This window comes from Protomyctophum parallelum (assembly GCF_964188405.1).
Source record: "Protomyctophum parallelum genome assembly, chromosome: 9".
NCBI classification, from domain to species: Eukaryota; Metazoa; Chordata; class Actinopteri; order Myctophiformes; family Myctophidae; genus Protomyctophum; species Protomyctophum parallelum.
This window is the reverse complement of record NC_139706.1, coordinates 15,201,699-15,224,796: the sequence shown is the minus strand read 5'-3', so window position 1 is coordinate 15,224,796 and position 23,098 is coordinate 15,201,699. Positions and strand designations below refer to the sequence as shown.

Below are 23,098 nucleotides of genomic sequence, written 5' to 3'. Positions count from 1 at the left end.
CATTTAGACCTGAGACCAGATTCTACAAAATGTCTTCTAAAATCCTGAGTTTTCTGAAAAACTATTTCTATGTCAGTGGTTCTCAAATTATTTCATGTCAAGGAGGCCCATACATTTAATTAAATTGGCTGCCGACCCCCATCTGAAAATATGTTGTTCCAGGGACCCCCCCCCCCCCCCCAGAAGCAAACATTTGAGTTAAAAAACATTGGCTCTGAAAGAATATAATTATATTCAAATATTTGCATTACATTTTCAGGATTAAAAAAAATAGCAGACCTACAAGCTTGTAGCACGGCACCCGGTGCCATGCTATGAGCTTGTAGGTCTATTTCCACTTCCCACCCAAAATGGGTTAGAGCTATGGACCAGAGTCTAGCTCTGGTCCCATATCTTTCAGCGTATTGCATCTAGACTCCTGCCTCTCTAGTATTTATTTAGGTATGAACCTTATCGAACATATGTTATATAGAATCTATATAACATAATAAGCAGTCAATATGGGACTTAGATATCTATATTATAGATATCTAAGTCCCATATTCAAAATGTACAAAAGTATCAGCATCAATATATACTTAAGTACCGTACTCATTTTGCAGAATGTCCCAATGTGTCGCATCACATCATATTGTGAGCTTGTAGATCAGCTATTTTCAAATATATATATATAAATATATATATATATATATAAGGCTGAAGTGGTTTAGTGTGTTTTGTAAATCAATGTGAGAATGATATGAAAATGCAGGATCAAAGCAACATTTATTTTCAACTAATTTACATCAACCATTTACAACATGCCAAAGCCACATAATCACATTCTCATAATTAGCCAACAAAGAGATTCAAAGTGTAAATATGTTCAACTGATGATTGAATGGGATTGATTATTAGTACCAAAGAAAACTACCGACAAGGCAGATATAACTTATGACAATCGGTTTTCTGCATGTTATTCTCAACTCTGGTACTGGACCATTCTACCCAATGCATTCCATCTATGTCAGACTTATTAAAACCTGGATTGGCAGGTGAAAGTGTTTAGCTACCCGATATTATAATGTATGCAGTGTTGGGTCAGACTTGGGCTTCACTCACACCTTTACAACAGACTTGCTTGTTGTATACCAAGGGTGTGATACATCTTGCCCCAATGCATTTCCAATGGGAGTCACATGGTTTGACACAACATTTGTGTTGTATGAGGGGGAGGGGGGGGGCAGTCGAAACACAGCCGAAAGCCATACAACAGCTTGTAGTCCAAAATGTTGTATCAAACCATGTGACTTACATTGGAAATGCATCGGGGTGGCCATGACACTTACATCTTGCTTACATCTAGCATGCATCAATGTTGTATGCTAGATCGAAAGCCGAAAGGTGTGAGTGAGGCCTTACTCCCGTTGCATTCGTTCAGCATAGTGTCAATTGGATGTTTTGGTACTCGGGTCAGAGTATCTGGCCCGAGTATGAGTACTTGAGGGTGGTATCGGCCCCGAGTACCCGATACCAGTATCGGTATCGGAACAACTCTAGTCTGATCCTATACCATGTTTGAGAACCACAACATGGCGCAATATGTGATGCATGCTCATTACTCGGAGAACTTGGGGAAAAACAATTCACTTCCAAGAGTACTTCATGTCACTGTGGGATCATCGACAATACAAAAAGGCAAAGATGCTGTCGTTAACAGATCTAGATATGTCATGTTCACCATCATCTAGTTTATATATATTACACAGTTGAACTCGCAATGGAAGGACAAGATAAACCAAATTATCACACTATGAATATCATAGCAATCCCCCTTTCAATTGGTTGCTCAAAACATGAGCAAAATACCCCAAAACCACGACATACTTGTATGCATAGGTCAACTTCTTGCACCCGAGCCTTAGGTGCGGTGTTAAAGTGTGTGTGTGTGTGTGTGGGGCAGGGCTGTTATGGCAGTGCCACATTGGCGCACACATCTTCATTTACAACACATTAGTGACAATTAAATTTCCCCCATCACCACTTGGCTAAGAAGAAGAGCCGTCACTTGTATCTTTCCGGGGTGGCGCCGGGGGGAAGGACAGCAGTAGCCTGTTGACTTCCCGGAGCCGCGCGTCCAGTGTCTCTGTGGTCAGTGCCAGCTCCCCTATCTGAGTCTGTAGACCGTTGATGGTCTCGTTTAGCTCGTCCTCCTTGTTGCGCGAGTTGGCCGCCTGGCGGCTGTACTCCAGCACCATGCAGGCGCCCCCGACGAGGAAGATGATGGCCTCTCCGAGCAGCTCCGCCCCGAGCTCGGCCGCCGCGTCCTCGTTCAGGGGCTTGATGGCGGCGCCGCGGAACCCCATGATGCGCATCTTGCTTCTCATTTCGACCCAGTGGTATACTGTGGAAGGAGGACAAAAGAAGGGCATTATTATTATTATGACACCAGTTTCTATGTCAGTATGGTTCTTCGATTTTTCAAAAATAGCAGACCTAGTGACCTACAAGCTCATAGCGCGCCACCGAGTGGCGCGCTATGAGCTTGTAGATCTGCTATTTTTCAATAGCTAAATTATAACATGTTTGAAACACCAAAATGGGTTAAAGAAGGGCAGTACCCTGCCATCCTTCGGTCAGTTCAAAGGAATGCTCCAGAACATTTTGATCACCGTGATTGCCCCTGCTTCAATTCAATTTTTTTCCATTTGACTGGTTCTGTATAATGAAGTTCCTTTGTAATTTATCCTGATTTATAATGTTGTTTGATGTATTGTTTTTTTACTGTATTCTGTGTATTGTAAACCTCGGCTACATTGAAAATGAGGGCATAAATAAAGGTGATGATGATGATGACTTCCCCTTGTGCCTTTCTCCCCGTTTAGAGTAGACTTCTAATGAATACAAAATTTTTTGACTGTCAAATGGCTGCCTGTAGTACTAAAATATGTTTTTTGTTTTATAGAGCATGATTTAAAATTCTTCACAACAAGCTGAGACTAATTTACTCTGTGGATTGACTATAGATTATTCACATTGACATAAATTTGATTACATTTATAACTGTAAAATCTAAATCTCATACACCATACAAATACCAATACAAGAGGTGCAGATACAGGAGTCTGACTTTTGCTTTCGTATGACTTTGTCAACTAGCTACTACTACAGGTATACCTCTTGGGACACGCCACAAATAACTCAGAGAGGAGAAGAGGTATTCATCTATATCTGTAAATGTGCCATGTCTCTGTGTGTCTGAAATCCCCCCCCCCCCCCCCCCCCCACTACTGAGACAGACTTCCCCACAGTAACTTTATTTAAAATTGATGCTTTAATACCTGTCAAGTCTTATTTGTTAAGTTTAGATGTATTCTCTTTACTCGCCTAGACGACAAACTAGCCCCTCTCGGAACCCCCTGGGTCAGCCCAATCCGAACCGAACCGGGCTGACCCGTAGGGTCCCTGTGCGTTACTTTGTTTTCGTATGGGAATGTTGGAACGTGGACATAAATATCCTCGGTAACATCGTGTCTGCGCCGTTTGACGTCTTCTATTCGTTTGAGTTATTCTGAAGGTGTCAACTATAAGTACCTATACATACCGCTGCGAATTATCTTGTGTCGCGGAAGCCATTAAGTATTTTTAAGTACTTTGTTTGACCGATTTGGTCGCTTTGATTCTTCTTGTTTATTTACCGTTTATTGTACCGCCTCCCGATGTGCGGTTGGCTTGTGCCCTACGTCCCTGCCTCTGATCTGCTCTGTCATAGCTATAGCGCCACTAGCTAGCCAGATAGGCGGTACAATGAGGTGTCAATAAACAAGGAAGGAAAAGAAGAATCAAAGCGACCAAATCGGTCAAACAAAGGTTTATAGGTACTTAAAGTTCACACATTCAGAAGCCCTCAAACGAAAAGAAACCGTCAAAGAGCGCAGAAGGACGTATTCGAAGGTATTTACGCTTATTTATGTGTGCGTACCCGGTGGCAGGGTGGAGGTGGAATTGGACTCCATGGTCTGGGTCTCAAAAATGTCAGAAACTTCAGTACCATTGGGTTCTGCTTGTAGGGCTAACGACAAACCAACAACAGTATTGAATTAAATATTGATCTCCCCCTTACTGTTTAGGCTATGTTTCTTTTTACCTCCTTTACATGATTTCCTGTTTTTTACATTAGAAGTGTATATTTGTTGGTCTCTAAATGTACTGATGAATTGAAAATGGTGGACCCTGTTGTAAACAAGTGTAATGCTTTATCAGGGTGTCGTCCACGGTCCACAGTAACAGACTAACAGTCTTTGTATTGAGTTGTGTTTTCATGTGAAATGTACCCAATTCTGCAAACTGTTAATACATATTTCAATCAATCTATCGCTATATGTTCTTATTCTTACTGAAAATATCGCAATAATAATAATGAAACACCTCAATTGAGGTCCTCAATGACCTACGAGTCCCTCCTCCGTGAGTTCGCCTTGAGCCCCATTGGTCAGACAACCATACAAGCCACCGCCGTGAGTCAACCGATTGGCGGAAGGTCAGAGCCACCTGGAGCCGATTGGCCGTTTCACTCCTCCGCTGCATCCCATGCTTCATGCAGCCTCTCCGGGGCAGTGGCTGAACTCTAGCCGTCATTGAGACGCCGTTAAAGCTCTTACCGTGCGCGGGAGGCCCGCAGATATACGTCTTGAAGAACTCGCTCCGTCTAGCCCCGGCCTTTATCCGGTTGGCCACCGGCTTGCTCAGTTGCCTGACGCCGAGGTAGAGGAGCTTGGCGATGGGGAAGGCACCGACCACCATTTTAGCGGAAACACTTTTGCGAATGAGAGGGCAGGGGAGGCGGGATCAAAGCCTGGGTGACGCCAGGGTGACGCGAGGTTACGCATCAACTAGTCCACGCCCCGGCTTCACCACGTAAACGTCCGTCAAAATCACAATTCAATTGGTTGTGATGAATTGAACATGGTGGACCCTATTGTAAACAAGTATGCTTTATAACAGTGTTGTATTGAGTTGTGCTTGAAATGTGCTGTAATTCTCCAATCTGTTATACTTTCAATTCAATGTTATATCAATCAATCAAATCAACCTGCACATACAGTGTTAGTTTACTATTTCTAGAAGGAAATATCATTGTTTCATCAAAAATAATACTGATCATACATATAAATATAATAATAATATTAAATATATATATATATATATATATATATATATATATATATATATATATATATATATATATAGTATAATTAATATATTATAGTAAAAATGTAGGCCTACGGTAGCCTACATACATCTTAATAATGTATAAGAAAACATATGCATCTTAAATCTGTCTATCCGAGTGAATAAATATATGTCATGAAAATGAAAGAGATCATCCTATTATCCCATGATTATTACTTATCCGTGTGAGAGACTGTCTGGCCGAGCCATAATGTTGCAGAAACACCTGTATCGGGTTACATTATAGCCTAATATGGTTACCATGGTTACGAGCAGAGCGGAGCCGGGCAGCCAGCGGTGGGTTGGACCTTATATTCCAAAATAACTTTAGTCAATACGCAGCTATGACAAAATGTCTGGATCGCCCCCCCCCCCTCCAACACCCACACACACACATGCACACACACACACACGCACACACAAACACGCACGCGCGAACACACTCACACAAATACGCGCGCGTGCATACAAACACGCACACACACACACACACACACACACACACAGTGTGCACAGACATAAACATACTACAGAGAGAGACACACGAGAGAGAGAGAGAGAGAGAGAGAGAGGGAGAGAGACGGAATAACTTCTGCGACTTCTGGGAAGGACTTTTTAAGCACGGTTGGATTTCCTTCTGCCTTCAAGTGGAAGATCGGTCTCTCTTATAAAGGTAGGTAAGGATGATTTGTCTCTCAAGATCGCGCAATAGCCTGCCTGATAATCAATAACGCAATTATGATCCATTACTTTCTTTCACCAACGCACGCATTTAGCGGTACCGCTCGGCGGAGTCGGCGCTCGCTGCGTGGGATAATGTAATGTATTGAAATAAAGTTATAGATGGACCATTGCTATTAACGCTATTGTTCCTTTCCTTTCCTTTCATGGCATTCATGTGACAGACAGAGGATTCATTCTCTCCCACGTGACTTTTCGTTTCAAAGAAAGAATGTGAGAAATTGCACGATTGCTATTTTATATCTGGAAATGTCTGGTTTTCGAAGTTCAATATTGTGTCTTGTGTGAGGAGAGAGAGAGAGAGAGAGGGGTTGAATGTGAGGAGGAGCTTATTCAGACCATAACTCTCAAACAAACTAAGCTTAATGGAGATCAGATGTTTCTTTCTTCTCTGCACTGAACCAGTGATGGAGCTTTTTTTACTGGCAGGACGTTGATGATGTGCAAACTTGACCTCAAACTGTCACAAACCTCAATCTCAACCCACAACTTATATAATACTATAAAGTGGAATTTGTCTTTTTCATTGCAGAATGACCATAAGTGGTTTGATTGATTGATTGATTGATTGATTGATTACTTAACAGATTGCAAATAGTACAGTTTTACAATGGTGCTGAAAGGATAACACAAAAAGCCCCAAGGGCTTGTTTCCATTGCAGTCCTATGTATTAAATTAATCAAGACAGACATTTAAAGATGTACAGTAGCATATAAGAAATCATCAAGACTGTAGTATAGCAAGAAACATGGGCTGTACATGTGTGAATGTGTCAGTATGTCAATTAAGTTTTACTATGCTGATGGCAAGGGAACAGAATACCATAACCTTTGTAATAATTAGCTTTGGATGGCAATCATGGCATGTGTGAAGCAGCAGTCTGACTGTCTCTCAAAACCAGCTGGGCAGCATTGTGAGCTGTGTTAAAACCTGCAGTCTGGCATTTGTCACTATCTCAACCACTCCTGGAATATGACTTTCCCCTATAGTTTCTGATCTGTCTGTCTGTCTGTCTGTCTGTCTGTCTGTCTGTCTGTCTGTCTGTCTGTCTGTCTGTCTGTCTGTCTGTCTGTCTGTCTGTCTGTCTGTCTGTCTGTCTGTCTGTCTGTCTGTCTGTCTGTCTGTCTGTCTGTCTGTCTTTTTATTTATTTATATATATATATTATTTATCCCACGATTTTGTAACCCATTTTTCACCCCTGTGTCAATCATCTAATGTGATCCTGGGCTCTACACACCCTCCGCCAACCTGGGGAGAGCAACGGACTTAACTCATGCTTCCTTCATGCTTGAGTGTCCAAGTTGCTCCTTTACACCGGACAGGGGGGAGTTTCCCTGGTTGGACGTAGCGCGTGGAAGGAACACGTTATTCCAACCAGTTCCTTTCCCCTCCATCAGGCGCCCCGGCTGGCCAGGGGGAGGCAGTTTAGAGACCAAGATTACTGCATGTTTTTGTGAGGGTACCTACCCTAGGGGACACGGGGAGAACATGCAACTCCACACAGAAAGGCCCTTTTGCCAACCCCGCCTTCGGGTATGGGCACTGATGACGCGTCTGTCTGTCTCTGGCACAAACAGATTCATCCACATTCACAACACCCACTCTTTTACACCTGTAAACTTGTGACAGACATCCATGATACTTAAACACACACACACACACACACACACACACACACACACACACACACACACACACACACACACACACACACACACACACACACACACACACACACACACAGTGTGTTACACAATGCCATTGTTTTCTCTAGGCCGTCTGGTGATTAGAAGGTCACCATAGTTCAGGCTGACCTGACTTGACCTGCCCATATTATATGTGTCAAAGTAGTTGTCGTGGTCATCTGAACAGCCCAATCGGCTGCAGGGCTTAAACTAAAAGGGTTTGTTCTCTTCCATTTTAACTATACTAGAGGTTCGGAGTCGATCGAGTTGAACATGTTATGAAATCGGGACACGTTGCAGCCCTCACTGATCCAACAGATATGGCCATATTTGGAGAAATCTATATCTATATCTGTCGGTCCTTGTCCCTTCCATACTATAGGCTGACTGATTTGTTGGTGCCTGATGCCATGAGGATGGCACATCGCGGGGGACAGTCCACGTTCTAGCCCTAGCTGCATTGGGGAGTCCTTGGTGTATATCAGTGGTACCCAAAGGTTTTCATGCATGTCAAGGACCCCCAAATTGACATGTTTTAGCCCGCGGACCCCAATTTGAAAAGATATGCCAAGGACCCCCCCATAAGAGAAGACTTTTACGGCTCTAGCAGTGATTCTCAACCTGTTTAACTTTAATTTCAAGGACCCCCAATTTATATTACAAAATCAATGTTAATTTAACTCAGAGTGTACAAAATTGATCCAAATGGACCCTGCATTTGTACACTCTCAGAGTTACAGACCCATGAGGGTCCATTTGGTTCCAGACTATTATCTAGCTGGGGACCGCCTGGAACTCCCTCAAGGACCCCTAAGGGTCCCCCGGACCCCACTTTGGGAACCACTGGTGTAGCAACCACATAACATCTAGAGGCTGGTGTCATAATAACTCTTTGTTGAAACGGCATGTATCAACCACATACACATCTAGAGGCTGGTGTCATACTCATAACTCTCATCTATAGGCTGGTGTCATACTCATAATTCTTTGTTGCAAGTTCGGCATGTGTATTAATGTTGTGTGTCACCGAGAGATTCCTGGTGGGAACAACAGCAGTGTGACTTTTGGAGGTGAGGAAGATAATTGTGCTAGATGCCACACAGTCAAACAGCACTACAGCAGCATCCTGTCCTGAGCACACAACTGTGTGTAATAAGCTATAATTGCTCAGTGTTATGTGATTAGTCTGTTATTGCCACTGTCGTAATGTTGTTTTGGTCTGTAGTTGCTGGAATTGTACTGTACTTCTTTCCCCCAGACAATAATGGTTATTATAATCTCTGGCCTTGCGAGAGAAAATCTGTAGCCTATACAGAGTTGTTTTATGTGATGCATTTTGTTTAGCACAGACAATAATCATAGTGAATGGATTTGCTTTTTTAATTTAATTTAATTGAAAACCACTCAAACCCTAACTGACCATATGGTCCCTCAGGTTCAGGGGTCTGTACTGGGCCCTCTCCTTTTTTTCCCTCAACACCAAATCTCGGCACAAAATGTGTTATATATATATATAGTTATAACCTACAATGAGAGACTAACATGAGCAGAATGATTAGTTGTCTGTATTTTAATATTGCTGTATCAATGTTTATTCCTGTGGTTTGCCCCTCATTGTCGAGGGGCGCTAGCCAATGAAAAGACATCATGTGGCAACCAAGTCTATGGACTTTACTGTTTGTTTAGGGCAGTGAATGTAAAACGTCACCTGGCTGATGTAAATACTGCCCTCGCTGCACCCCTCACTTCATACAAGTGTGATTTTGCATGAAGTAGTGGGTGCCCACCAAAGGAGCCCCTCACTTCATACAAGTGTGATTTTGCATGAAGTAGTGGGTGCCCCCCAAAGGCGCCCCTCACTTCATACAAGTGTGATTTTGTTCTATATCTTGGCCCCTCAACTGTAAGTAAGTAAGTAAGCCTTGCCGAGCCATGATGGCAACCGTACTCCGAGTTGAAATGAATTAAAGGTTACGATGATCATGACTGTCTGAATGGTCTGCTGTTCTATTGTTAATGATTTCGTTATTCGAGGATTGTTTGAGACATTTTAATAGGAAGGGAAGCGACACACAACGTGTGTTCATATACTGCATATTTGGTCCTGCAATATTTATTCAGTGATAACATCTGTGACATTATTTGAGCAAGCTCAGGGCCTCCAGAATATTGTCTATGTGTTCCCTTCTATTCAGAGACCTTAATTAGTAGTAGAACGTCTGGGAAAACACAGCCCGGCTCTAAAATTCAACCCACACACCTCACCATGTCAGCAGACCTTTAAGGCAAACTGCCCAAACTCAGTATTGGTAAAGCTCTCTTTCTGTCTGAGAAACCCGATGAATATGGAATTCCCCCACATAAGTCCTTTAATAACTATAGCTCAACTAGGAAAACATAGGAAAGAAATCTGGAAATATCCAGCTGTACAGTTAAGGACAGGCTTGTCTGGTTTTGTCCATTAAAGATTTTGTCTAAAATTAGTAAAATAATTTCCCAGAACCGAAAAGTCACCTCAGCTCCTCCAGCTTTTTAAAACGTGTTACATTCATACTGTGTTTATAAACCATTCACAAATACAGAAAGTATTTTTTTGCAAAGGGACACATTGTCACTATCCAGAAAGCATTTGTGTAATGCACGTGGTCTGGTCTCCGAGGCTATGAAATGTGTGACAGGACAGGACAGGACAGGGCCATGGACAAAGAGAAACTTAGAGAATATTGTTTTCATTTTTATATCGTGGGGTTCTGAATCTGATCTCACGTTCATTACTACATTCAGATGCAAGCGCTAGACTGCAGAGCCACAGGCCCTGGAATCTTTTGTGGTATAACTGAATGATGGAACGAATTGGCATCTAAACCGATGTGCCCTGAGCACTTTCTAGAACACTGAAAGACAGACAGGCACAGACAGAAGAAACAACTGATTTATTATTGTTTTCCCTGGAGCGCAGCTAGCGCCATGGATACCTGATATGTCACTTCAGTATGCACAGAGCCTGCCAGCTGCCATTTACAGGCATTGTGTGGCTTAATACAGTAAACCTTCTGTTTCAAGCTGCTGTCTGTCTTGTGTCTGCCTTCAGCGAGTTTTGAGTGCTTGAGTAAGAAAATAAATAATTAAATGGTGCATTTATATATATATATATATATAGCGATTTCATCCAAAAGCGTTACATTCACACTCATTCATTCATACACCGATAGCAGAGGAGGAGGAGACCATGCGAGGCACCAACCTTCACATCGGGAGCAAATAGGGGTTCAGTGTCTTGGTCAAGGAAAGGAAAGGTACTATGTTTACCCAGGGTAACTGGACTAAGCTCAAGAACTTGTTTACAGCCAGGCCCTGCTCATAGAACATTTCATGGTAGAGGTTCAATGCCTTGTCCAACCTGTTTAACTTTAATTTCAAGGACCCCCAGTTTGACATGCGGACCCCCATTTAATGGCATTTCTATCTCTTGGGCACTTCAGCGGTGTTAATTTTAACGTGCCGGTCCGGGGATACGAACTAGCAGACCGCTCTGCAAACCGTTCGGCCACCGCTGCCTTAACGCTGCCAGGACACTTCGACACTAACTCTGGGGGAGCCCACAGGGATCCAACTGGGAACCTCACAGTTTGGAGACCGCAGGCGTTTTGTTCTCAAAAGACTGACGCCCCTGCCTGAAAAGCGCTATGTAAAAATTGTATATATTATTCGAGACAATTTCAAGCCCATGTCATAGTCAAAGTCGTACGATTTGGCACACACGTTACCACAGTGACATTTAATTGTTTGCCCGCATTTGACCCATCTTTTGGAGCGGTGATCTGCAGCCGTGGCGCGCTCGGGAATCGTAGATGTATTTGACCCCCCCCCCCCCAATCCAAGCCAAGCCTTGATGCTGAGTGCCAAGCAGGGAGTCATTGGGTCCCATTTTTACAGTCTTTGGTATATGACCCGGTCGGGGGTTGACCCGGCCAGGGATTGAACACCCGACCTCCCAGTTTCGTTTCACTCTAACCACAAGGCCATACTGTCTGGTGATCTGATGTGCTAGTGGCAGGCTAATGTTTCACATGAAACCAAATGTTTACTTTGGCTGACAATGGACTGCGATGTGATTCTGCAGTCTTTGAAGCATTGGATATTTTCCGAATGATCCAAAACCATGTTACACTGCTAGGAATCGCTGGCTATCGATATATTGCTTTTTGAGCGGTGCTAACCTAGCCTGGCTCCAGCCCTGAATCGCTACCATTAAAAAAAGATATGTCCTGGCGAAGTGAAACGAAAATTCAGACTGTGTGTCGTCAGGCTAGTAGTAAACCAACTTTGAGCGTTTGTCCCAGCACAAACGTTGAATGCCATTGACAATGAATGGCCAGTTTTGAGTGTAAACACAAACATTGAAGACTGTTTGTGTTTACACTCAAAACCGGCCATTCATTGTCAATGGCATTCATGAGATGATGTGATGCAAATAGCCTGCATCCTGCATCCCTCACTAAATTGAGAAAAAGAACACAGTCATATGTCTACCCTCCGGGGGTCCCGAGATGCAATACTGTACTCAGTATTGTACTCTGACATCTAACCCTAGAAGTAGGACTCATAAAATGTCCCTGGGAGGCTGGGTGAAGTGCACTTCACTTGTCTTTTTCTTGCACTATAGATGTTGTTTATGTCCTGTGTATGTAAGACTGAGAGTGCTCTGAGCAAAATACATTTCATTGTATACTCTTTATCTATACATATGACAAATAAACCTGAACCTGAACCTGAACCTGAACCATCTAAAAGACCACCCCTGGGTCCCGGGACGCATTACATTGAAAACCTATTCACATCACTGATGTTCGATGTTAAGAGCACCCCTCACTTCACACAGGTGTGACTTTTTTTTAAATGTCACCTGTGGGATGTTGTAAAGTGTTAGCTATAGAGGTAACTACTAAACTCGACTTGACTCGACTCGACAAACAATGCAATATAAACAGCCATTAGCAGACAGCATAATAAGCAAACAAACAAGCAAACATTAGCCCCGGTGAGGGAAAACAGGGCTATAAGCTGCCTGTCACTGAAGGCCAAACTGTGCTGTTCTGTTGTCTGTATGATTCTTATCCTAAAGTCCCAGCTCAGTGTGTGTGTGTGTGTGTGTGTGTGTGTGCGTGTGTGTGTGTGTGTGTGTGTGTGTGTGTGTGTGTGTGTGTGTGTGTGTGTGTGTGTGTGTGAGAGAGAGAGAGAGAAACAGAGAGAGAGAGAGAGGATATGAAGGAGCATTTGCTACTAAAAGAGGAGGGGCAGGAAATTAAAAGGATGCGTCCTTGCCAGGAAAGTCAGAGTTGAACAGAAAACCAGAGAATGGGCCTGACATGTAATGAGTAGTCATTGCTTAGGAACATAAAAGCCTGGAGAGGGGAAGCAGGGCGGTGCAGCAACTTCAGGTCACATGCAGAGACACACCCTAGGATTCTGCTGAGCCTAATCATTATTGTCTTCTTTAATCTCCCTTTACTTCCCACAGTCACGATACAAAAGGTCTCTCTTTTTATCTATGTGAACTTGTTTCCAAAGCATTGCATTGCAAAAACGATGCCATTTGATGTTCGTATGTTCTTTGAGTTTCCATATCAACCACAGTTGGTATGGTATCAAGTAATAATTATGTTTATGCCTCCGGTGATATGTTCCAAAAGATATTGACTCATATCACACACAACTAAAGAAAAACAAAGGAGAAAAATAAGCTAAGAGCCGCATCCTCAGAGCATCCAGTGATATGTGGGCTACTGTTTGTAAGTAATGTTACTGTCTTTTCCTGGTACATTTCAAGAAAGACTATGACTATCACTTTGGGGAATTCATTGAAAGTCTTTTCATAGGCAGTAACCTGACACTATTATGATACACGGCAAAATATCCACAGCGTTAATTTCACTCGGAGAGTGCGCAGATGGGGCCTATAGCTGCATGGTTCCATTTGTACACACAATTCTTACTGTGTACACTGAGCGAGTAAACATAGAAAGAGTCCTTGAAAAACCACGTGAAGGGAAAGTGAAGCGGGACGGAATGCAAAGAAAACAGAAGGCTGGGTGCAGTGGACTTGTACAGGAGGTCTCCCCGGACATGTGCGTATGTCACACTAGTCGAAACATAGAAGGGATTTTTGTCCAGTGTCCACTTTAGTCCACTTTAGTCTGGAAATGTGACATTCTTTGACCTCTGACCTGGTGCCAATTTCTTTTTTTTTTTACACCTCTGCTGCTTAGCGGACGGTGTGGTGTTGTAGAGAAGGTCTCCAGCGTCCACTTCATAAAGTCCATGCACTCCAGTGAATAGCATTTATCCATTTAGATAACTTTTTAGTTACACAGAAACATTACTTATTTTTACATTTTTACATAATGTGTAGCATCGTTTAAATGCTTAATTTATAGTTTTAATGTGAATTTTTATATATTCTTTCAATACTCTAGAGGGTACTCTTATTTTGAAGAGATCGTCTTACATTTGCTAGCTTAGATTTGCTAGAAAAACAGTGCCACTGGGGGTCAAGTGAATTTTGGAGCAGAAAACAGGAAGAGAGAGAGAGAGGGAGAGTGTCTAGTGGTGATTGAGTGAGCGAAGAGGTTGAGAGAGAGAGAGAGAGAGAGAGAGAGAGAGAGAGGGAGAGTGTCTAGTGATTGAGCGAGCGAGGAGGTTGATCGCCCTGACGGGTGTGAGTCATGTTTAAACCCTGCATGCTTCTTGTCTCGGCAAACAGAGATAAGCTTCAGTTCCCGGTTCTGCTGGAGTGCCTCACAGGGAGGTGTGGTGTGGAATGTGAGTGTGTGTGTGTACACACACACACACACACACACACACACACACACACACACACACACACTGTTGTCTGAGTGCTTGCTGGGCCTGGACGGCGTTATGACGACCCTTTGATGACCTTTTACACTTGATACATCGTTTCCTCTGTAAACACGACTAATATTAACCTGCCTGTCAACAACACAGCAATACATGACATGACAGGGTAAGTAATAATAAAGAGTGAATGTCAGTATGTTTTGTAGATACTAGTATAGGCTGTGTTGTTTAGATGCCTGTAAGTATCTGTCTTCCTTCTGTCTGCTGTCCTAGTTATTTTGTAGGCCTTTTTTTCTTAGAATTCTAATTACCCAATCATTATGTTTCCTGTTGTTGGTTTGACTAGGGTTCATGTCACTCACGCCGACCTCGGTACTGGATCTGGATAAGAGTGTCTGCTTAATGCCTAAAATTTTAATATTTTCCCTTAAAGTTTAAACCTTTGGAGCAAAAAGTTGGAAAACGTCTGCATTGATTAGATGGCACAATATGGGCACCATTGATAAGCGCTGATGCAAAACTACGTTTTTGTGATGCCACGTACTGCAGTAGGGGCTGAACGTCAAAAAAGAAAAAGAATTGCGATATGTGCGTTCCAATATAAAAATCACACCTGTGTGAACTGAGTGTTGCAACTCCCCTCTCTCTCCTCCCTCCTCTCTCTCTCTCTCTCTCTCTCTCTCTCTCTCTCTCTTTCTCTCTCTCTCTCTCTCTCTCTCTCTCTCTCTCTCTCTCTCATTAGCAGGCAACAGTCTCTCTCTGTTTCTGGCACAACAGCGCCCCTACTGGTACTGGTGCTCATTGACGTCACATACATAGGTGAACCAACACATAGGTGAACACGGACATTGCTGTTCCTTGGAGTGGTTGCACCACTCAAAAATAATATAATTTCAACAGCCTTGTGATATGTATAGGCCTCGTTAAAACTCCATTTGGAAAGAATGTATCATCAATCACGGATTAGGGTTCAATGCTCTGGCAGAATGTCCACGAAGCCATTAATCATATAAGTCATATCAGATGAACTCAACTGTACTGTTTTTCTTCCAGATTAATGATTGAAAACCATGGCAGTTTTCTTTAAATGTTCTATCAAGAAGTAAAACTGTTCTTAGTGCAGTGTGACTGACTGGCCCAATTATGCTTTGCATAATAATTTGTGTCACTAATCTATTGCACGTGTGCACATTGCGAATGTCGATCTGGAATGGAATTCTGGATACAATATTGTGCAGCCCAAGTATATATAGATACAGTATGCTATAATATGGCAGAGAGCTAGTAGACTAATGTTGTTTACAGACACTTTCTTGCACCTGTCTTTCAGGATTTTGAAAGGCGTGGAATCACTGAGTTATTGATGAAGCTTGGTTGAACTTGAGGTTGAATCTGTTTACTCGTTAACCATATGCATTTATATCGAAATTAAAAAAAAAAAGTCTTCTAGAGTTAAAAACGTTCTGAAAGAATATATTCAAGGGCCCAGGCCGTGGCGTAACGGTCTGGGCACCTGACTGGTAATCCAGTCGCAGTGTGCCGCGGGTTCGACTCCCGAGCCCGACACGGCCTTTACTGTATGTCATCCCCCCATCTCTCTCCCGTTTCCTGTCAGCCTACTGTCTGTCCCTTCAAAAATCAATAAAAGGCGTAAGCCGCAAAAAAAAAAAGAATATATTCAAGGATTTGAGGCACATTTTCACGATTTTTCTAAAATAGCAGACCTACAAGCTCGTAGCGCGGCACTCGGTGCCGCGCTACGAGCTTGTAGATCTGCTATTTTTCAATAGCAAAAGTAGAACAGAATGCTTTAAAAAACACCAAAAGGGGTTCTCGCCCAGAATGGGTTAACAATGAACTGATTGGCTACACAAAGTAGAATGATAGAGCTTATTTAACCTTTATCAATAAGTAATAACATTGTATATTGTTATTGTTGAAAATGGATTATTAAGCTCATTTAATTCATATAAGAAGTACTTATTTCTGGCTGTTTCCAACCAGTAAAATGCAGAACACAATGTGCAGATGCTGTGTCTGCATTGTCGGTTCATGCTCTGGAATGTTTCCTCCCTCCAGAGATATTCCCCCGTAAGGCCTGAATTCTTAGCGTTTAACACCCTGATTCATCTTGTCATCTTTGTTTTCATTTAATAATACACTTCGAAAGCGATACAGTATTTTTGCACTTCACTTTACCATCTCTTCGCCGCTACTCCCTCCTGTTGTGAAAGGAAAGGAAAGGTACTATGTTTACCCAGGGTAACTGGACTAAGCTCAAGAACTTGTTTACAGCCAGGTCCTGCTCATAGAACATTTCATGGTAGGGGTTCAATGCCTTGTCCAAGGGCACTTCAGCGGTGGTCATTTTAACGTGCCGGTCCGGGGATACGTACTAGCGACCTTCCGATATCAAGACTGCTCCACAAACCGTTCGGCCACCGCTGCCACAAACGGACTGACAGTGTGACTGAGTTCTTGTCCTATATATCGCAGTGGTGGAAAGTAACTAAGTACTGTACTTAAGTAATACTTTGAAGTATTTGTACTTTGTTTCCAATTTCCAATACTTTCACTTCTACTCCACTACATCTCGGAGCCAAAATCTTACTTTTACTCCACTACAATTATTTGAACAATTTAGTTACTAGTTACTTTGGAGATTTACATTTTGATTAGAAAACCTACATTAACCACTTATACATTTCGGCCATTTGAAAATAAAATATGTAATAGACATGTACACATCTTGAACTTGTGAAATGGCACATTCCGCACAATGAGTACTTTTACTTTTAGTACTTTAAGTACATTTTGCTGCCGATACTTTTGTACTTTTACTCAAGTACATTGTCACTTGTCATTGTTATGTGGTCGATAGTTGTTTTTAAAACATGCTTTAAATGAATAGACTATGACTTGACTATAGCTTCTTCTATGTTTATTCTTTAAGGCAGAAACCATTCAAAAAATGCTGAGTGCAACTCCCATCAATGTAACTCCAAAACAAAAAAAAACAAAAAACATCCAGGTTTTTGTTGAAGCACTTTCTTAATACTTTCCATTGGTTGAATTATTTATATCCCCTCCTATGCCCAGCTTTCCGGCTTTGTGTTTACACAAACATAGGCTTGTGTAAATACAAACATAGGCTTGTGTGAACACAAACATAGGCTTTTGTAAACACAAACATAGGCTTGTGTAAACACAAACATAGGCTTGTGTAAACACAAACATAGGCTTGTGTAAACACAAACATAGGCTTGTGTAAACACAAACATAGGCTTGGGATTGTGGAAAATGTCAACCATTTGCTCGTCAATGTATATGTAGACGAGCAAAGCGGCTAACCAATCACATAATCGATGATGTACAATGATAAGAGCGCCCCTCACTTCACACGGGTGTGATCTTTTTTAACCAACACAAGATGTAAAGGGTGTTCAATAGCATTGATTGAAAAATGCACTTTGGTGGTTTCTTCCGTGGACAACAAATGATAATGTTAATTACATACACAGCACTTATGTAGCCTAGCTATCATATTACCAAACTATAGTGGTGTGTGCGCGCATGTGTGTGTGTGTGTGTGTGTGTGTGTGTGTGTGTGGTATTAGTGTACCCTCTCATCTGTCCAGGTGTGTGAATGCACCTGTTTGTCTGTCTGACTCCATGTCTATACTGTGTAGCTAGTCTGCATGTCTGTCTTTCTCCATGTTTCATTGTTTCTGTCCGTCCGTCTCTGCCGTATCTGCCGTTCGTAGGAAATTGACCTATAGCTAAGCCCCTCCCCACACTGCTATGGTCCAATCACAGCTAAGCATAACATGGGTTAGACAAACCTCGCCATCAATAGTTTTCCTATTAATATGATAAAACATTGTTTTAAAGAAGAAATTGGAGGTCTGGTTCCAAAAATGAACCAGCATTTACAATTCATAATCCATGATATTTACATTGGAACGAATAAGCCTGCATGGCAGTGATGGCACTTGGGAAAGTGTCCAAGTGGGAGTGTCTAAAAGTGGGAGAGGCCTATAGGTCTGAGCTATAGGTGAATTGGCCAGGGATGTGTCATCCATTATGACTGTCTAGTAGCAAAATGATCTAAGAAGCCAGGTGTTCCGGGTTCCGCAGTCGGACCAGAACACCTGGCTTCATAGGTCCTTTTGGTTGTGAGTCAGCAAGAGGAGAGAGAGAGAGACAAATCCTCCTGGAACCTCCTAATAACGTTGAAGAAGTGACGAGAGAGAGAGAAGTTCGTCAGTTGGTGTCATGAAATGGGGCTGTGGTGTCATTTAGTGGTGTGATATGTAGGCCACCAATTAAAGGTTATTGGTGGGAGGAGTATATGAAGATATGGTGTGACTTGTTTATACACAAAGGCCCTCCTCCTCCTCCTCATGCAAAATACATGCAGTGAGAGAGGGAAGGAGGGAGGGAAGGAGGCAGGGATATAAAGACTACACTTCATCATTTGTTTATAATTATTTTTTATTGACATTTAAACTATTTATGTACTATGTTTTTTTGTATTTATGTATTGATTATTGATTCTATTTTCCTTTTCTTTTTTTTTATCCCACGATTTTGCAACCCATTTTTTTTTGGGGGGGGACGGGGACTGACCCCATGCTTCCTTCTATGCATGAGGAGTCCAAGCTGCTTCTTTTATTATTTTCCTTTTTTCAATAAAGATGTTGGTCAATCAATGTCAGAACGTCATAGAATCAATGGTCTGCTCGGCCCTGTCTATGAGCAACCATGACTTTTATACATTTATGTGAAGAGAACACTGACATTGAGCCGCGCTGTTGAAGGCGTAATCAATGTTGTGAAACTTCCAAAGCATCCAATCAATGTTGTGAAACGTTTGGCACCAAGCGTTCTGTGTGTACGTTCGTTCACGAGTGACTGTGAAATGGAAACATGACGATATTTGATAAGCTGTGTCCTATAACTAAAGCCTGTTTTATACTTAGTCGCTCGCCAATGTTGTGGAAAAAGTGCCGATGTGTACAAGCTCACAAAGTGTCGTGCTTTGAAGCATTGTGAACTTGTAGATCAGCTATACTTTCGGCACCGACATTGGTTTGCAAACTATGTGTAAAAAAATAAATCAGGAACAACGTCATTGTCCGGAATAACGTCATTGTCCGGGCATAATGTGTGTCCCATTGTGGAAACAGGTGCGAAGTGACTGCCTCATGACCTCAATGTGTTTTTTTCCCCTCTTTTTCAGAGAGACAGACACAACAACCAGCCAACCATGAGCTCTCAGATGAGCTACGGCTCGGGCAGCAGCATGCTGTGTGAGTACAAAGTCTGTCTTCACGTGTGTAAATATAACAATCTATAAATCCAGGAATCTCTCTCTGGCTGTCTCCATGACCATTATGTTGTCTCTCGGCTTCGCTGCTCGGTTTGAAACAACTCCTACTGTTGTGTTTGAACTGCCGGCGCAGGCTATAAGCCTGGGAGCTAAAGCAAACTGTAACTAGATAGAAAAAATCCACCTGTTGGTGGCGCTATAACAGGCCAATGTGAAAAGGGTGGGATATATTCCTCAGCCTAGTAGGATAAAGTCTGTGAAAGATTTCACGTAAATTGCACGCTGCCTTCGTGATTTGAGGCTTTTTGTTCAAAACGGGCCAAACTTTGAAAGCCAATGTTAGCCAATTAGGATGGAATATGAAATATCGGACAGATCTGTCTTGAGCACATGATTATAGAGATACAACTGTGAAACGATTTGCGGGATTTTTGGACAGAATCTGGAGGAGTAAAATCAAGAAATGTGTTTTTCAAAAGTCGGCCTCCAGGTGGCGCTATAACAGGCCGTTCTGGAGAATTTGGGGCAGAGGTTCATCGTTGGCATCCAGGGAGTGTGTGTGCAAAATTTGGCATCGACCGGGTTACACGCACGCACGCACACACACACACACACACACACACACACACACACACACATACAAGGACACAGACGGACGGACACACGGACGAAGTGCAAAACCTACTCTCTCCCCATGCCTTCGGCCTGGTGGAGACAATGACGCGCAAACTAGAAGACTCATATCCAAACGAAAGCTCAAGTTTTAAAAATGTTTACTTATTAGTCAGTGGCAGTGCACCAAATATTGCAATGTTGTTTTTGCTTTTGCCTTTACGTCCGGAGACTCCCGTCCGGGAAAGTACAGGCTCAGGAGACTTTGCTCAGATCTGAACCCATTTGATTTGGCGTTAGGAACCCCAGGCAGGGTTCAAACACCAAATATTACATGAGGCTTTTCTTATCAACTAGTCAACTAGTACCTGGAAAGAAAAGAAAAAAAAGGAACTGAGTATTTTTTCTTTATTACATTTTTTCTCATTTAAAAAGAAATGTCTGTAATTCAGTTAATTTACAACAACGTGTTGGGAAAGTTTGAGAGCAAGAGTGTCTGTCCTGTTGTCTTTGCTTTGTTTGTCTGTTCACATTTGTCATTGTTTAACATTTATATATCATTTTTTATTATGTATTGTATGTGGAATTTACATTACCTGTCATTATCTTCCATTTTATATAACTGAATAACTCATTATCATTGTCAAGGATATTCTGAAGTTGTCATATACAAAAAATGCCTAATAAAAACAGTATTAAAAAAAAAAAAAAACTAGTCAACTAGTACCAACAAGATCAACTAGTGGATTTACTAGTCGACTAGTTGAATAGTCGACTAGTTGCTTAAAGCAATAGCTCCATACATAAGCTCTGGGACTTCATGCAGCCAGCGGATAGAATTGTACGCAGAGTGGAGAGGCCCATATCCATATCCGTATACTTCATCCTGGGCCTTTTCGTCCGGTCACTTTTCTGTTTCGTTTTCCAGTCCAGACGATGAACGACGACCTGAACGCCTCTCTCGCCACGGCAGACGAGCTGTCCAGGGAGTTCAGCTCTCTTCTCCAGGAAGCTTCCGCCAGTCCGACCACACAGCCCGCCTCTCAGGTATATATACACAGTGTTGACTTTGACAGCACATTTAGATTTTTTAGTTTTATAGTCTCTTGAATAGTTTTCATTTCGTTTTAGTCACATTTTAGTCACCTGGAATGTCTTAGTAGTGTTTAGTGTCTAGTTTTAGTCGACTAAATATCATACGATTTTAGTCGACTAAATCTACGGTCGATTTTAGGCGACAAAAATTTATTTTGGCGGGCCTTGATGCACCCGTCGTAATGACAGATTTTACACTCGCTGAAAATAGCAGATCTACAAGCTCACAACGCGTCGCGCCACCAAGTGTAAAATGACTTATACTGGATCTCTTGTCCACTAGTCCCTTGCTAACATTTTAGTCTAGTTTTTATTTGTTGACGAAATTGTCACTATATTTAGTCTTATAGTTTTAGTCATTAGTTCTCATTTAGTTTCCATTTAGTTTTCGTCAGTGAAAAAAGGTAGTCGACGGACATCTTTTATCATAGTATTAGGGCCGATTCATACTCCTATTTTACCGCAAATCAAATTGTAGGCTCTACAGAGCCGAACCGACTTTTATTGGGCTCTAAAATAGGAGTATGAATCGGCCCTTAGTCGACGCTGATCAGGTAGTACAGGTACACACTCAAACTGTCTGTAGCCCTTATTGCACCTGTGTATAATATATGTCTTTGAACTCTATCTTGAGGACATTTCGGAAGATAAATGTTTGGTTATAATTAGTTGCGCAGACACACAGACACAGTGTTGCACAACCTCGTAGTATATATATATATATATATATATATATATATATATATATATATATATATATATATATATACTATATATACTATATATATCTGTGTGAGGCATAAGGGAAGGGAGTATATTTATTTACATGTCTCCAGTGGAGGGGAAATGACATTTCTGCATTCGGCCAGCAGAGAGCTTAGCTGCTCAGATGGCTCACAAGAGCAGGGCAGGAGTTATGCCTGTCAGTGCCTTACCTGTTTTCCCTAAACTTCTTAGCCTTTTTATATATATATATATATATATATATATATATATTATTTTTTAAACACTTTTTGGAATAGTTCAAATAGCAAGTTCTACAAGCTCACAACGTGTGGATGTAGAACGGCTTGTGGGCCTTCAAAGCAGTGTCTCAAGCAGGGTAAACACAGCTGCAGCTACTTACAATCAAGAATGAGTCCTCTTGATCTAAGACCATAAACACTGACAACAACGTGATATGCAGCCATATTGATACGATCATAGTACTAGGGTCAGGTGTTACCAATGCTACTAATTAAGGTTCAGTTCCATGTAACAGCGTCTTGAGCCAACGACGAACAAAAGGTAACACCTGTGTTTACTGTGTAAAAGGTCAATACTTGCGGTACACCTATACCACTATCCATTGAATAAGCTGAAGCTGTGTTTACTCTCTCAATGCTGAGGAAACATTAACATTGTGTGTGTGTGTGTGTGTGTGTGTGTGTGTGTGTGTGTGTGTGTGTGTGTGTGTGTGTGTGTGTGTGTGTGTGTGTGTGTGTGTGTGTGTGTGTGTGTGTGTGTGTGTGTGTGTGTGTGTGTGTGCGTGCGTGCGTGCGTGCATCCTAATGCTGACC

The 23,098-nt window shown here is 42.0% G+C and overlaps 2 protein-coding genes across 4 annotated transcripts in view; one reads left to right on the top strand and one right to left on the bottom strand.

Moving 5' to 3' along the window:
* Positions 1-748: 748 nt before the first annotated feature.
* Positions 749-4,791, bottom strand: opa3 (outer mitochondrial membrane lipid metabolism regulator OPA3). The gene is made up of 2 exons (XM_083773420.1): positions 4,641-4,791; positions 749-2,383 (listed from the first exon to the last, which is right to left on the bottom strand). The coding sequence occupies exons 1-2, from the start codon at positions 4,780-4,782 to the stop codon at positions 2,028-2,030; spliced, it is 498 nt and encodes a 165-aa protein (XP_083629546.1). The 5' UTR covers positions 4,783-4,791; the 3' UTR covers positions 749-2,027.
* A 965-nt stretch (positions 4,792-5,756) lies between these two features.
* Positions 5,757-23,098, top strand: part of ppp1r13l (protein phosphatase 1, regulatory subunit 13 like) — a 37,151-nt gene continuing 19,809 nt past the window's right edge. For 2 of the 3 annotated variants that reach the window (XM_083772952.1, XM_083772950.1), the window contains exons 1-3: positions 5,757-5,884; positions 19,743-19,812; positions 21,373-21,491. In XM_083772952.1, coding sequence (XP_083629078.1) covers positions 19,770-19,812; positions 21,373-21,491 — 162 coding nt within the window. In that variant the 5' untranslated portion in view covers positions 5,757-5,884; positions 19,743-19,769. Of the gene's footprint in view, positions 5,889-19,742; positions 19,813-21,372; positions 21,492-23,098 lie in introns of all 3 variants that reach the window. The other variant, XM_083772951.1, reaches the window with a different exon arrangement.